At 35.8% G+C, this 17,751-nt stretch overlaps 2 protein-coding genes across 2 annotated transcripts; one reads left to right on the plus strand and one right to left on the minus strand.

Annotated features, from left to right (window-relative positions):
- Positions 1-2,232: 2,232 nt before the first annotated feature.
- LOC306844873 (prostacyclin synthase-like) lies at positions 2,233-16,878 on the minus strand. Its single transcript, XM_079377293.1, has 10 exons — positions 16,702-16,878; positions 16,485-16,608; positions 13,593-13,768; positions 13,283-13,429; positions 12,453-12,577; positions 12,131-12,309; positions 4,624-4,762; positions 4,309-4,490; positions 2,958-3,109; positions 2,233-2,470 (listed from the first exon to the last, which is right to left on the minus strand). The coding sequence occupies exons 1-10, from the start codon at positions 16,764-16,766 to the stop codon at positions 2,326-2,328; spliced, it is 1,434 nt and encodes a 477-aa protein (XP_079233419.1). The 5' UTR covers positions 16,767-16,878; the 3' UTR covers positions 2,233-2,325.
- LOC306844755 (uncharacterized protein) lies at positions 6,340-9,294 on the plus strand (the record flags this gene model as incomplete). Its single annotated transcript, XM_079377134.1, has 8 exons — positions 6,340-6,426; positions 7,101-7,151; positions 7,248-7,390; positions 7,545-7,629; positions 8,255-8,426; positions 8,519-8,706; positions 8,814-8,954; positions 9,093-9,294. The coding sequence occupies 7 exons, from the start codon at positions 6,340-6,342 to the stop codon at positions 8,925-8,927; spliced, it is 840 nt and encodes a 279-aa protein (XP_079233260.1). The 3' UTR covers positions 8,928-8,954; positions 9,093-9,294.
- Positions 16,879-17,751: the final 873 nt, after the last annotated feature.

A 17,751-nucleotide genomic window follows, 5' to 3' on the forward strand; every position in this document is an offset into this window, starting at 1 on the left:
TTCAGTAAAAGACTAAAAGCTTATATTGAATGTCCATACCTTGCAACTAAAGAGTTAAGTGTAACGTCTGCTGGAGTCTTGCTGTACAGCTGCAGCAACAACAACATGCAGAACAGGACGAAAACATGATGGCATGATAGACACTTTGGTTTAGCCTATATTACACACTGCAAGGCTAATTAAAAATATTTTTTTATGAGCATCGCACGTCTTTTCTTGGATAAGATGTTATTAATCGCATCTGGCGGTAATCATTGACATCAATGCAGCTGCGCTTATGATGTGATTTCATTGATCATCTTGTACACTTGAAGGAAAAAGTGACGCTAAATACCAAAGCGGAGAATATAATACAGGACATATTCAAAACATGAATATGCTATTATAAAGACATTAAATATAATTTAAACGTTGTAGGAGTGGCATCCACCAGTATTGATCCTGCATCATGCATGGGGGAAAAAGGCATCTTCAGACGCCACAAAACAACATTACAACCTCAATGCAACTGTAGTTATTTGTATGGCACGTGTGAATGCAATTAAATATTATTTAGAAAAAGCGTATAGCTTATCTGCACACCATGTCACACTTTTGCCATTAGGTTTTCGGCATAAAATTCCAATACGATCAATAATACCTAAGCATACGGTAAAAATATATGTATTTTTTTTTTTTTAAAGTTAAACTTATAAATCTACAAAAAACACCCACCTTAATTTGTGAAGACTCATTGCTGACAGCGGTGCGAAATTAAGCATTTAAATAAAGGAAAACGTTTAAATAAAACCCGTAGATAGCGGCTCGTTCTTCTTCTCCAGACATAAACATAGCGCTCCGCTTTTTGTTTATGGAACAAGATCAACAAGTCTTGGGGTGAATCCACACTGTTTTCGTTCTCTGATGTCTAACGTCTCTTGCGTGAAAGCGACAGCTGCTTTCCTTGCAGATGGCTGGCTCTCAGTAGTCTCACCGCCCAATGGAAGAGAGACGGCGCGTTTAACCCTTGCCACCCAGCACCAAGAGGCTCTCGGAGCAGCTCCTTCTGTGTCGTAACGAGCAACCTGTGTGGAAATGGCGCTTGAAGAGTGGACAGTGTGGAAAATAGCCCCTTATTTCATATACGTTACGCGTCCGCTTTTTGGGGCAGTGCTCAAAGCAACCTCTGAGTCAGTTCAGCCATAGCTGCAGCTCCTTGAATATATGAGTTTCATTTAATATTTTACCATGGTGAAGCACAGCAGCTGTACTGAGATGCTCTCATTCTTTGGTCTCCACTCTCCTGTCATCACATTTCAGAGCCCTTATATTGAATTTCAGCAAATAGAGTAGATCGTCTATCCTAATTATTTTAAGGGTAAATTTAAACCTTTCTGATCTGTTGAGACTGAATTTTCTGTCTTTTAAATTATAGTCATGTAGTGTAGAAACAGCTGCAATAGTGACCAGGCATAATTTGTTACCACATGCGTTTACACAACACATGCCTTTGTGTGTGTGTGGTGTGTGTGTGTGTGTCTCTCAGAATAAATGTAACCCCTTCTAGGGATTCTCATTAGAAATTTTAAATCTGCCAAAATATATATATATATATATATTTTTTTTTATTAATTTAATATATATATATATATATATATATATAAGCACACACCCACACACACACACACACACACACACACACACAAACGCAAGCATGCACGCACATTTAGAATAAATTGTGTGTATGTATATATACACAGTACATATGTTATTTTAGAATTAATTATATCAAATTTGATATTTTTTTACTGTGGATAATGGATTGACTTTTCAAATTCTCAGGAAACAGGTGCATAGTGATGTAGTGGTGCTTGTTGCATTTTAGCGTTTTGGGAGAAAAAAAATCAAAAGTGCCTTTTACCCTGGGGTAACCTATGTACCTTTGACCTAGTCAAAACCCTACAGACAGATCGAAGCTTTAACTTTGTTGTATAACAAAGCAGGCATGCACGTTTCCAAAATGTGTTATCTACTATAGTAGTACTTTTACTTTTGTTTCACATCAGTTTGACCCTGACAAACAAAAATACTGTACTGAAAAAATACAATAAACCAAGTGTGTTTGATGGTGGATTTAAAACACGTTGAACTGCATTAGAATTAGGAAGTTTTTTGAGGCCTTGAATGCAGAAAGGTATGAATAATAAAACCAAATGACATCAGGTCAATTGAGAAATGACTAAAACCAGAGTTTAAAAAAATACAATATTTATTATTGCAATAAGTATTCATTGGTAAAAAAAAAAAGATATTGTTATCTGTACAGTTTTAATTAGATTTGTCGTATTAAGATCTTATTCTGTAGCGTATGTCTAGATCACCAGCTGGTTGGAGAATGCCAAAGCCATATCGGCTGGGGTCTACCAATGGCAGCTTTGCATTCTTGTCATACAGTTCCAGATCAAATCGAGTCAAGATTGTGAATACAAGCCTAAAGGGATTTAAAAAAGAAGAATTCCAAACGTTATTATAGTCGCTAACAGACACAAGCATAAAACTTGTTGAATAAAATTAATTTAAAACATAACACAAGGACTAAAGGTGTGGTCAGATTAGAGAAATTTTGGCAATAATTTCACAGACAAGAAGATTCTTTTGACAGGAATGAAAATGAGGCTGAGGGACAGACTGTACTTTTGTTTAACAACATACCAATTGTTCAGCGGACGAAACATCTTTTTGGAAAAAAACTTTCAGTAGACAAACTCCATACAACAGTTTTGAAAATGATCTAGTGCATGCCATTGTAAAGACTGCAAGTTTATCCCTCTTTTTCATCCATGCTAAATTCCATCCGTGTGGAAAACATTTTTCACCTTCACATTAAACTTCCAATATCACAGATCCCTACTGAAATGATTGGATTTTGCAATGGTAAATGTGACTGCACCTTATATGGTTAATGCAATTATACTCACTCTTTAATTGCACTAATTGCAAATTGGCGTCCTGGACACAGGTTGTCTTTGGTCCCCCAGGGCATAGAGGGATACTTCACCTTCACTCCATCCTTAAAGAAGTCCTTCTTCTCTGTCCCATGTGCATTAAGGAAGCGGTCAAACTGGAACATCTGTAACATGAGGAGAAAACAAGCAGAATTAGGATTTTTATTATTGTGTCTTCAGGTGAAAATTAATACATTTATATTGATAATTGTAACATCAAATCGCTTTGATGAAACACTGTAAAGCAAGAAACTGTGCTCTTGTGATATGTGAGACGCGTCCAATGTTTGCTTGCAAGAACAACATCTTGCTGTGCTGTTAATCAATTCACTATTAATCAGTGTGCTTGACATGGAAGCTTGGATCAGATCTTTAGTTCACAGTGCCAATACACAGCACTATGGTATGCAACGTCAGCATTTTGGCCTACAAAGCACTGTGTATGGTGCGAGCATCTGTTTCTCACAGATAGTATGAGCAGCAGCAGTGCCTATAAACTGTGACCCCCTTCCCCTTATTTGTCTTTGTGCCAATGACAGCACTTGAATAGCTAATCCCAGATATCTCACTAGATTAGCCATTGGACCTATGCAGAATGTAATCCAAGCTTGATCATAATGGTGGACGTCAATAATGTTCAAGCTAAGGAGGTTTAGGCTGTGTCAATAAAGCAATGTACTAAGCAATGCATTCTCTGCAAAACAAAATAAATAAATAAAAAATATATAGCATTGCATAGCAACACTAATCTTTTTTATTTTTTTGGTTCACTTGTGATTAATTATGTAATAGTTGATTTTTTTTCTTTCAACTTCAAATTGATAAATAATAAACATAAATAATAAAATATAAAATATATTGCAAAAACGATGTGGTTGCTAAAGTGTAAAAAGTTAAACTATTTTTTATAATTTTAAGTTTTTTTTCATTCTCTGATTGCTAAGGTGTTATATTAAATATATTGCCTATCATTTTATAACAATTCTTTTTTCCTCCATTTTCTTGCCCATGGAAAAGTCGAGATGCCAGAGTGTTGCTATGTGGTTGCTAGGGTTTTCTTGCCAAGTCTTTATTATATTCTAGATATTGCTTGGTACCTTTAATGACAGTCTACAGAATATTTTTGGGCCTTTATATAACACAGTGTAAGTGCTGTAGTCTATTTCAATTGCACCTATTTTTGACTAAGTGAAAATCCATACACATTTAAAATTTATCTAAAATCTGCCCAGATTCTTCAAGTAATGAAATGATTTCTGCCCCAAGTGAATCTCATCTCTCCGCTTGGTTGAGGTTTGGATGTAAGTGGAATCTGAAAGTGCACCTCTGGCTGTTGGTGGATCTGTGGGTCCATTTGAGGGCTGATGAAGGGGAAAACGCATAGCCGATCGCCCCGTCGGAGCTGGTATTCTTGCCCATTGCTTAAACAAATCTTCTTATCTTGCTTCACTTCTCTAGTGATGAGAGCAGCTGCAGTTAGACGCAGTGTCTCACTAAGAACACTATCTGTAAATACAGATTTCAGAAATTGTGTTTTAATTTCAGTGAAATTTGTTGGAATTGGTTTTGTAATTGCCATATACATAATACTTTTTTATATATATTAAATAATGATATAAATCACTCTTATGTGACCTACCAAACACTGGAGTGTTTTTCGGTTTCTCTTCCGGACAGAGGTGCTTCCCACCTTGGATTTCCTCTCTCACAGCCCTTAGAGCTTCAGGGTGGGTGAGTAAGTAGCCCAGTACCCAGAATGCAGTGGGGCCTGCGTTTCCCTGAGGACAGAAACATTCCTTAAATTACTGTCAAACAAACCATTAAGAAGGCTGACACTTATACTCTTTAAATGTAGAACGAACCTTTTTAATTGCCTGCAAAACAAGTGTGAGTTACCTGACACATTGATATGTCAGAAGATTTATGGCATTTCATATAAATACACAGTAGCGTCTAACCTACAACATATTGCTTCTCCTTAAAGAAGTATTATATCAACATTGCTGTCAGTGCACACAAAGCAGAGCAGTTAAACCTATAATACAACAATTGCTGTGGGTTCAGGGTGACTCTTCACTGACAGACAAGGCCAATGAGGGGTGACTCTCAGACAGACTGTTAGGTGATCCTGTCTGTCAATAAACCTGCTGATACCATGACAAAGCTAAATAATCGCTTTCTATTAGAGGGAATTTCCATGTGCTCATATCTTTGAAATTGCATCACATGCTGGTTTTATAAGAGTATCAGTTGCTGTGGCAAGCTACACTCTAAAAAATGCTGGGTTATTTTATCTACCCAACCGCTGGGTTATGAAATGTTTTACCCATTATGGGTTATTTATATGGAAGTTGGGTTATTTTGTGCAACTCATGTGTTGAGTCAAAATCCATCAACCCAACATTATATCGTTTGACCCAGCAAGTGGGTTGTTTGTGCTTCGAACATCATCAGCAGAGTCCACACACCGAGCGCTCGTCACATCAGAGAACCTGACTGGTCATCCAGCGAGGCAAATAAATAAGGTATGTACACTACAATTCTTATTCACATTGTCTGTGTTGCGTTACAGTCAGTTAGTTGCTTAGCTATATTATTTTAACTGGCTATAAACGAATGTGCTTGTTTTTGCTGAAGCTTTTAGGTGTTTGACTGATTAAAATATGTAAAAACAGTGAGATAATCTGATATGTCTGACTAAATGCATTTATTTTATGTGGTGACCCACAATAGATAAGAACAAATTCTTATTTAAAATGGCATTCTGGCAAACGACAAGGGCCACTTGAGTGAAGTGACAGGCCAGAGTATATGCACATTTTGTGTAAAGGTGTTAACAGTTATACTTTAAGGGAATATATATATATATAGGCTATATTCATGTGATTGAGATGTGGGACTTGAAAGTAGACCAGATTAAGAATAGTATGTTGTGGTGAGAAACCGCTTTTATTTTGAAACCTGAAAGAGGACTCTCAATTCACCGGCAGTTGTGAATACTGTACTGTACTGTACTGTACTGTACTAAGAGACAATAGAACACGTCATGATACACTGTAAAAAATATGAGGGAAAAAGGAGGGAAATTATCCAAAATTTGAAAAAGGAAAGAGTACGGGTTGATTTAGTATAAATTCTTAGGAAAAATTCTAAAGATAAATGTTATGTAATTGTTTTTCATTATTTTAGAATAATATGATTGAGAGGATTTAAGATTTTTTTTTTCGTTTGTAATAAAGAAATAGTCATTCAGTTCCACACTTCATACCAGTTGGTGGCAATGCACGATATCATTGTGTGCCAAGTTACCGCCAAAAAACTCTAAAAGAAGAAGACTCTCAAATTAGGAACGTATATGCACTTGCGCGCCATTACATCTGCTGAGCGTTTGGTGCGACGTGACACGGATATTTCCGCATCAATTTTTCCTGTTATTTTGCAGGTATTATTGTTACAACTTGATAATATGCACACGAGATCTGTAATGCAAATGTATATGTTCATACCGCAGATAATTCGGGTAATGACGTTTGTGAATATGTTGATATGCACATAATGCAGACTGTCCTCCATTTTGTGAACGCTGTAACACGAGGTAACGTTAACGTTAATTGTGAAATGCGTTTACGGTAATTCAATTCAAATTGATTCCAGTTAAGGTTATAGTGTTCATTATGAGTTTACTTCAAATTTGTGTTTGGTTTATTAAGTGATCTATTACATATAAATATCGGATGCACTTATTTAGCAGAACTGTCAGTCTTGTCTATTTTGCCTTCTGCGCGGGGCCTGTGACATTAAGAAATATATAATATATTTATGTGCTCTGAAAGCTATGCTGTGAGCAGCCACACATATTATTGTGCAGTAAGAACATAGACAATTTAGAATTTACATGTATACAATTTGTCATATGAATTGTAAAAAGAGAATTTTGAGAAAAAGAGGATTTTGTGATGCTAAATAAAATAGGCCTAAATTAGCTGGTAACGTTATTCAAATTGGATTATATTCTGCTGTTATAGTCTGCATTGCTTTTGCATGGTGACATATGAATAGGTAATGCAATAGAAATTGTATTTTTGCTTAATTAAGCTCTTTTTTTGTTTGTTTCAGATCAATGGACACCTTTGTCATAACTGTTCATTATTTGAAATCAAGGCAAAGGTTTGAAATAATGGTGATATCGATTTGAATTCGCATCATCCTTCACTTCATAAAGTAAGAGATCTGCAATGTTGTCTCTTGTGTAAATTTTCTCAGGATGTCCGGCAGATTCTTACAGGCTTACATGATGGCAAGGAAATTGTTGAGAGCCTTGATGAAGATAATGTCATCACAACTAGTCAGAGACGTCTCCTCGTCCGTATCTTGGTGTCGTACCTCATTGAGAAGTTTGGAGAGAAGTAATTTATTTATTTTTTATATATAGAATAGGGTTCCTGTTAAATACGCCAACATTCCTATTTTGAAATTGAATTAACATGTTTCAACATAAATAACAAGTACAACGTGTACTTTCATTTTACTTAAATTAAAAAAGCTTTTTCTGTTTTACAGTCCTACATCAGAAACCAAAAAGGCACTGGCATTGGGTTTGGTTCAGTCATTTGCCTGTTTGAAAGACTCATCAAGCAGTGGCAGCGTGAGTGTTTTTTGAAAAATGTCATTGAGATATTTATTTGGGTTGTCATGATCCTCAAACTGATTCAGTTTGATTTTTTTTTCTTTTCTTTTTTTTTTAGTTGCAATCCATTTAAATTGAACTTAACTTAGTTAAGAGTCAGCCGAGGGCTCTACAACATTCCCCCTTCTGTTTTTGCTAGATCTCCAATTTAGATCTCCTGTTTCTGGCGAATCATCACCAAAGAATAGACACTAGGGTTCGTACATGTGAAAATTATTGTCCCGCAGGTCCTTTGAAAAGTTGTAAATAAATAATTGGGAATTTGAGGCTTTAATTTTGGCTAAATTTGGCTGGAAGTTACAACCTCGACGCACTGTTGTTTTTGGCAACGGAGCGTGGAGAAGCATACATTCAACGTAAAAGCTAAAACAGTCAGTTAACAGACAAAATACAGCTCACTCCTCCTTGAAACATTTCTGTGCTGTTTGATGCCCGCTGTTATGCACTAAGCAGCAGGAACAATAATTGATCTACTTCTCTGGGGACAGACAGACGTACAGACAAACCCTGTTCTAACCGTAGCACATGCTGTCAGTAAAACGTGCCTCATCTCTATTCATTAAAGATTTCGATTTCTTGGCAGGAAATATGGTACACCCCAGGACGGAGCCACCGGCCAGCCACTGGATTCCTAGAGGAAAGGCTGCGGAACATCAGGAAGCGGCTGAGATCAACCAGCAGGTCGCGGAGCATGGCACAGATGACATCACCACAAGCGCCAGATGATGCTGCTCTTGCAAGGCCTCTCATACCAGGTAATTATTAAATAAAAAAAATGATTTGATGAAGCAAAACATCCATATTTCCATATATCCATAGTGACTGACAACTTTGTTGTTCTTTACAGAATGTACTATATCAGACGAACGTGCGTCACAGTTAAAAGAATGGTTGAGAAACAATTCTCAGCCCCTCAGCCAGATAGAGACCTATATGGAAAACACGGCAGTCTACAGGGCAAAGTGGATCAGAGACAACAGTTGGACTATTGATCAAATCCTTGAAGAGTTCCCTTGCCTAATGACCAAAGGCATGGTAGGTATAGGGGAAAATGATCTTACATATGAGGATACATTGTTTATATCGTTTTATTAGTGTGCCACATTGAATTGGAATTTAAAAATGTGTTTTTCATTTTATAGATTGCACAGGACTTTCTTGTCCTACATGGGGATGCTGCATCCAAGCTTTTTGAAACTTGGCTACCCATTTATGCAGAGAAGGTCCTGTACCTGGCAAAACAGGAGGGAAGCTAACATTGCCCCTGCATGGTTTAACACCAGGTAATATATTGTCAGCAGATCTTGTAAATGCAGGGAATGCTATGGAATATGTGGGATATTTATGCGATGAAATTGTGGGTATTGTGAAATCAAAGGTATGCTATTTCACATCGTATTGACACCAATGTCTTCCTACAGATGGCGTTGGGAACTCGCCCTGAGGAAGCTGCCAGGATTACTCCCCCCTACAACATACAAAGTTGGCCGTGGCCGCGGTGTGAAAGTGGTCACTATACATGGTCGAGTGTTTTGCTCTGGATGTGTTCCGACTTGAGTGAACTGCACCAGTTCAAGTATATTGTTAGGAACTGCACTAGTTCCAGTATATTGTCGATTTAGTAATAATAATAATAATAAAATGTAATAAAATAATAATAATAATGTAATAAAAATTTTCAAAGATTCCATTGTTTTGTTTTTGTATTGTTTAAGTGTTTATTGCATAATATATGCCTAAATCTCGCATGTATTCTGTTCTAGGTTTGTAGTTTAACAGTTTTAAATGGGTAGTCAATTGCTATTTATTTTCTAAATTGTACTGTAATGTGTTAGACTTAATCTAGCATATGGGTTCATTTTACCCAGCATAATATGTAGTTAAATCAACCCATAATTGTAATTAATTTGACCCAGCATTTGGGTACACTATATAACTAATATGTAGTTAAATCAACCCATAATTGTAATTAATTTGACCCAGCATTTGGGTACACTATATAACTAATATGTAGTTAAATCAACCCATAATTGTAATTAATTTGACCCAGCATTTGGGTACACTATATAACTAATATGTAGTTAAATCAACCCATAATTGTAATTAATTTGACCCAGCATTTGGGTACACTATATAACTAATATGTAGTTAAATCAACCCATAATTGTAATTAATTTTACCCAGCATTTGGGTACACTATATAACTAATATGTAGTTAAATCAACCCATAATTGTAATTAATTTTACCCAGCATTTGGTTAGAATATTTAACTCATCTGTTGGGTTAAATATGACCAACCCATCTTGCTGGGTCAAAATAACTACTGTTGGTCTGGTGCAATATTGATCCAGCGGTTGGGTTATAATTGGGTTATTTCTAACCCAACATTTTTAAGAGTGTAGGACAACACATTATGCATGATAAAGCCTATGGGTTTATTTGATTTAGCTTAGGATAGGACATGATACATAGCTCCATCACACTAAAATGCATGAAAAAACTACACTACTGTTAAACGGTTTGGGGTCAGTAAGATGTTTTTAATGTTCTTGAAAAAAGTTTATTTTGCCCACCAAAAGCTGCATTTCTTTGATAAAAAATACAGTAAAAACTAATATTTTGAAATATTTCAATTTAACATAATTGTAAAATCTTTGAATATCTTTTCAAATGTATTTTTTTATTAATTACCCTAAACGTTTGAACAGTAGTTTTTTTTTTGAACAGTAGATTTTTGTGAAAATGAGTGGTTTAAGCACATTACTAGGGTGGTCTGGGTGACTTCTCACTGGCTTAAGTCTTTAGAATATTCTTTATCCCAGATTTGTCTGAGATTGTTCAATGATAAAAATGTTAAACCGGATTTCTTGTAAATGTATTCTGTGCCAAAGTTTAATACGTATGGTTAGTGTTTTTTTTCAAATCCCTAACCCTAAATATGAGCAATAGTCATATTAGCAAAAAACACTAATTATGCAGTGAAGCTGTTTCTCTATAGTTACACTGCTCTCATGTGGTTAAAGCAGAGAACTGCTGCATGATGCCTTAGGAAATGTAAATCTATACTAAAAAAAAACAACAACAACAACTAAGGGATAGTTGCAATTCAACCAATTGTATACTGTATTACAAAATTAATTTCTTCATTTATCTTGTCATCCCAAACCCCTTTGACTTTTCTTTGTAGTCATATAAACTACTTTTATTGTGTTTTCATACAACAGATTGTGTGTTTTCAGTGTATATAAAGAACCCTGTGAACATTCTGCCTCATATGCATAAACATATGCATTTTGTGTTCCATAGAAAGTTATACATGCTTGGAACAACATGAGGGTGAGTATATGATGACATAATTGTCATTGTTGGGTGAACTAATCCTTTAATTGTGCCTCATGGCGTTTATTCAGATAATTTATACATGATTGTGTCAACAAGCTTGAATATGCATGTAATAATTCTGTCAAATGTATTGTACACACTAGGGATAAACACCTGCGTTATCTAATTCCCTTCAGTTACAAAGGAATCATTCAGTAGGTGTTGTTTGGCCTCAGGCTATGGGGTCTCAGGTGTGCTTTGGGCAACTTGTCAGGTTCTGTGAAACTCGAATGAAATCATACACTCGCACATTCCAGAGGTGACAGGCTCTTTTGTTTACAGTAAGATCAGGAGTGCAAAACAGCCAATCCCTATGGCAACCTCGAGGTATTACTGTGTCACCACTATGTAGTTTTGAGTGATTAAGCATGCTATCAGACAAAAGCAATTTTTAAAGGAATAGTTTATGTTCATGATGATGAACTACTACTTTACCCTGTATTTCATGGTGTTCCAACCCCATATTATTGTTCAGTTTTCACAGTTAAATATAAAAGGAGATCTTTTATACGATGAAAATAAATGGTTATTTATACTGCCAAGCTCCAAAATAGACAAAAAAAAGCACTATAAAGTATCTATATGTCTTCTTAAGCCATAAGGATTTATTGTTTATTTTGGTGCCTGGCAGTATTAATGATCATCCACTTTCCTGTTATGAAAAAGAATGGGAAAAATGTCGAGAGATTTGTATATTACATTTAAAATTTTAAGTCAGTGAGATGTTTTTTAATTAATACTTCTATTCGGCAAGAATGCATTACATTGATAATAAGAAGAAACATTTCTTTAGCACCAAATCAACATAATTAGAATAATAGAAAATTATTATTTTAAATTGTAATATTTCACAATATTACTGTTTTTCTCTGTTTTTGATCAAATTAATGCATCTTTGGTGAGCATAAAAGACTTCTTTTAAAAACATATTACCAGCTTGAACTTCTGAATGATGTATGTTTATTACAACAGAATGTCTTTTAGAAACATGTTTTTTTTTTTCGCAATGCATTCAATTTTTTTGCAGGCATGTGTTGTGAAAGGATAACTAAGTGATAGAGACAGAGGGAAACTCACCTGTGTGACCCATAGCTGTAGCAGCATGGCTCTCCTCTGAGTCTCAGCATCAACTCCTTCATCCTGCAGTTGCTGTACATAGTTCCCCAACCATGATTGACGTTCTAAACGTTCTAAACGTGATGGAGTCAGCCATTTCCACAGCTTTTCTCGTGCTGAACTTGCAATTTTTTTCTCTTCTAATGAATGTATACATAAGAAAAACACAGGTTAGTTATATAAATCATATCTAATGAAATGTAGTTTTAAAAGAAAACTATAATAATGGAAGAAAGAACATCTGTTTTTCTGAGCAATTTGAGAACAAATGAAGCCGCATTACCTTTGTTTTCAGTAGTCCGAGCCAGTTTAGGCAAAATCTTGTCAAACCGGCGAAACTCCTCATAAATTTCTGCAAGCACTGCACTGTTGTTTTTCTCTGCACCGAACACAGTAATATATCCGGTCCTGCAGAGAAGAAGAAAGACCGATAGTGATAGGTATGAGGATATACAGCATTCAAAAAAACAAAAACAAGTCAGCCTTAATCATTTTCCACAAAATCAGGTTTTTCCAGACTGTTAAAATCTGTTGTACAATATTTAAGCCTTTAATTTGAACAACTGTCACAAAATACCACGTTTTACTTCATGACCTTAAGACATTCATGAGATAACCAAGCTTTGCCTTGTGGAGGCATGACAACAGGTCTTATCTGTACAATAGTGAGTGATAATTATTGTGCCAGCTTTTGGGTGGGACAGTCTCTGCTTGTTGATGGGTACAGAATGTATTAAGAAGTATTAAGCCTACGTACTCAAGCAGTGCGTAAGTGAATCTGATTTTTACAATGACTGTGTCTGTTGCAAAACAGTTATCGCTCTACAGTAAGTACTTACTCCAATAATGGCCATAAATTATGAAATGGTTATCAGAAAGTAACCACTGAGATTTATTATGGAATTAATCATCACATTTTAGTTTTATAATGCATTTTCAACATGCTTTCTGCTAAGCACTAAGCCTAAGCGTGAAGCGCTGAAGCTCTGCTTCCAGCTGCGGTGAATTCTGAAACCTGCTAATAATTTCATATCAATGTTTACTCTTGTGGTGAGAAACGGGTCTTATGGCTTCAGAGGGTTACAAGTATGTTGATTTTAGAGATTGGCGTACTTAAAGAGCAAGCTGTAGCATAAACGGAAGAGTCCGTCTTTTTTCCACTCAGATACTTTCAGGCCCATTTCTGAAGGGGTCACAAGGTGCTGGAGGTTGTTCTGCATTGAGCTGCAGAGTTGGGTTAAAGCGGACCCCTGAAAATGCCTAGTCAAACACATACAAACACATATATATGGTTCAGATTAATTGATATTTCAGCTTTGATGTCATCTATTTAGCATCTGAAAAACATCTTAAAAACATTTAAAGCAAATTCTCAAGATGAAAGTAGCTCTGACCGAGAGATTTAATGTTATTAGAAACATACATTTCTGCTCTTTTCTTTTCAGATTCAGGGTTGTGATTGGGCAGATTCAGACTGAAGATTCTCTTCATTAGGACCTGAGCGTAGCCGGTCTGGTCAAGCAAGACCACATCAGACAGGACAGCATCATAGCAGTTTGAGTCCAGCAGAACAGTGATATATTGTCCAGCTGCACGCACCTGGATCACATTAGATGAGTGTGGTTAATGCTAAAAACAAGTAAAAGGAAGCTGGCACAGGAAATGTCATGTGAGAAAACAAGATTGTTATCTTAACTCTCGTATACAGTTGCATTATCTAGATTACGATTTATTACCAATATTTGGTCTCCAATGGTCCCTACAATCAACTTAGCTCACGATGCTTTAGAGAAATGCAGCCTATAGGTAATTTCTTCTAGACCAGGAATAATTGCAGCTTCGGCTACATTGTTGTGTAAATTTTCGTCATTACCAAAATGCGTAAAATACATCGTGTGTTCATTCTTATAAATGTGATAATTAAGCATTTATTATATTTGCAAAAAATACAAAATAATTAGTTTGAACATTACAGCTTGCAATTAATATTCTGGAGACTTATATTCATTTCATTATCAGCCACACTGCATCAGTAAAATGTACCGTTAGGATTATAAACAGCTGTAGCTGTAAATCTTAGTTGCAAGTATGAGCAAATAAAGTCAAAGTCTAAATAAAGAAGAAAGTCAAAAGTCATCCTTGTAGTCAAATGTCATAACAAAAATTATACTATCGATAATAATATACAATATGTAATATGCACATGTATAATATATATTTTATATAAAATTATATATAAATAAACAAGTTTTGGAGTTTAGTTAAATAGTTGAAAATACAAATATATATACAGCAGGTAAAATAAGTATTGAACACGTCACCGTTTTTCTCAGTAAATATATTTTTAAAGGTGCTGCTGACATGACATTTTCACCAGATGTTGGTAACAACCCAAGTAATCCATACATATAAAGGAAAATAAAACAAATACGTTCAGAATTTAAGTTATGTGTAATGAAATGGAATGACACAGGGAAAAAGTATTGAACAAGCTTTACTGAAATGTAACACTTCGTACAAAAGCCTTTTTTGGACAGCTTCAAGATGCCTCCTGTATGATAAAACTAGTTGCATGCATTGCTCAGGTGTGATTATGGCCCTTTCTACACAAACACAAATAGTCTTCAAATACTGAAGGTTCCGTGGGCCTCTTCTATGAACTCTGATCTTTAGTTCTTTCCATAGATTTTCTATTGGTTTCAATTCAGGTGATCGGCTGGGCCATTCTAGCAGCTTTATTTTCTTTCTCTGAAACCGATTGAGAGTTTCCTTGGCTGTGTGTTTGGGATTATTGTCTTGCTGAAGTGCCCACCCTTGTTTCATCTTCATCATCCTGGTAGGGGTTGGGACTGAAGGGGCAAGATTGCTTTCTAATTACTGATTGGCTTTCTATGCATTTTTGCACCTCCCTTTTTTCACGTGTTCAATACTTTTCCCTGTTTCATTCTATTTTATTACACATAACTTAATTTCTGAACTTATTCGTTTTGTTTTCTTTGTATGTCTGTCTGTATTCGTATGTTACCGACATCTGGTGAAAATTTCATGTCAACAGCACCTTTAGAAATATATTTACTGAGAAAAATGGTGACGTGCTCAATACTTATTTTACTCACTGTATATATATATATATATGTATATATATATATATATATATATATATATATATATATATATATATATATATATTAGGGGTGGGAGAAAAAAATATATATTCACCTAACTATCGCGATTCTTTTTAAAACGATTTAAAAATCGATTGGTTTACCTCAGAATCGATTTATATTGTATTATTATATTTAATTATTTAACTTTTGCTAAGAGTTGGTGGGCAGAAGCTTTTTAATTCCAGCAAGAGGGCGAAATGTATAGGTGTGTGTTCGACTTGGAGCAGCACCGCACAAACGATCAGTGTATGACATCAAAGTACCTTGAGAGTGATTCGAAAGCATGCGAATAGTCTGTTCTAGCTCTCGCGGTGCTTTGATGTCATAACTCGATCTTTCTGCATGCGCGGAGGCAGAGGATCAAACCTCTTCCAGAATTCTTTATGCACTTTCACGTTTTGAATGCCAAGTGTGGAAACACTTTGGATTTTACACACTGCCGGGAAAGCATGACTAAACATGTAAAATAAAATAATTATTTATTTTAAATAAAATAATGGCGTTTTTTAATAATTAAAAGTAATCGGATTTTTGAGTTACCAACCATACCTGGGACGGCCCATAAACGAGCCAAAATGCTTTCCATATCTTGAAATAATAATTTCTGAACATTACACAATGGTTGTCAGTCTTTATTCACCTGTTTGTCGTCGCTTCCCATTAAAATGTATTAAAGTAAACATTGTGAATTACATCGCTCATGTCATAGAATAGCACGGCAGGGCAGATTGTAACGCAGTGTTACACCTTACCCCATCTGCGCAACTTTGAATTGTGGTGCGCTTTTTTTCTCTATATAATGTTGATATGGTAACTAGTCAATACTGTAAATTTGGTTATGATAACATCGGTGGAAATATTTAAAAACGTGTGTTACAACTAACCCCGCGTTACTTTGTGCCCCGCGCTCCTCCATACAGTATATATTCTGTATATAATTTGACCTAAATTGAGAGACTATATGAAATATTTGTACTTTTACCTATTTAAGCAAACTCCAAAACTTGTTGACCTGTCACAACACCAAAACATGCACTTTTCATTTAAATATTCAAGTGTTACCTGTTAACAAAACAGACTGCACATTATGGCATATTTAATTATAGTGTTATTTTACTCAACCAAAGCGTGACCTAACAAGAACTCACAGTAAAAATGTCGCCGTGCTTCTGTTTCATTCGTGTCAGGAATTTAGCAGCATCTTTGCCAAACTCAAGCGCGTGACCGAGCCAGGGAATCACTCCTTTATCAAGAGGAGGCTCATTTCTTCGTCTGCAAAAAAAAAAGGTTCAATTCGTAATTGTTAAAGCGTATTTGTAAAGTTTAAGTCAGACTCGGGAGCTGGTCGGACTGGTCCGGACTCACCTCGTGCGTCTCGCGCACAGCAAGAGAACAGCGAGTCCCAGCAGGAGAAGCGCAGTCCACATCATGACGAGTGCGTGTAATCTCCTGCCCTGCTTTCCAGAAGTTAAATACTCGACTGACACATTAACACACGTCACATCTCGTTACGAAATTCACAACTGAGTCTGCACTCAAAGTGGTGGGCGCGTACATTTCTGAATATGACAACCTAACAATGACATCTTTTGCAGTTTCTGTCTTAGCCTAGTTATGGGAAAACAACATGACGATTCGTCATGATCATTAGTGATAAGTCACATCAAAGTCTACTTTTAGTGAAACTAATACAATGTGTGCGAATCATTCAATGACCTTCGAGTTGTCAGTGTTTTAAAGAATTTTCTCAGTGAATTCGAGGCGCAGTGTTGTTCATCTAGCACAAAATTGTCTTTCGGCGCCTTTACCTTCTACAACATTAAACAAAGGCCGTTGGTGGTATATGTAAATCTATAGCACAATGGTTGATAGTGCTTTTAGTCAAATATACCGATCCTTAAAGGGATAGTTTACCCAAAAATGAAAATTCTGTCATTATTTAGGCCTACTCGCCCTCAAGTTGTATAAAATATAAACTAAGTAGTATAATGACTAGATATAAAACCATTGTCCAAATTGAGTCTAAAATGCAGAAGTCTCAAAATATCTCCAAAAAATGAGATGTCAAACAAAAGACAGCACCCCCACACACAAAGTACTTCCCTTTTTTCACTCTGACAGACATTGTTTGCATATATTTGATATATGTTACTTCTGGAATTAGCAGCCTGTATAATAATGCTCAGAGACCTAGTGAACCCTAGTGAATATGTGAGATCTTTTAACATGAATCATGTTAGGTGTATCTTTTATTGCTCTGCCATTTTCAGAGATTAAGGGTGTGTGTGTGTGTGTGTGTGTGTGTGTGTGTGTGTGATGTCTTCCTGATCTGTCTACATTTCTGATGATGAAGTGTACATCATTGTAGATATGTTTTCTACATGACAGGTGGGGCATTTAAAATATTCAACTTGA

Source organism: Barbus barbus (genome assembly GCF_936440315.1).
Source record: "Barbus barbus genome assembly, chromosome: 25".
In the NCBI taxonomy this organism is placed as follows: Eukaryota; Metazoa; Chordata; class Actinopteri; order Cypriniformes; family Cyprinidae; genus Barbus; species Barbus barbus.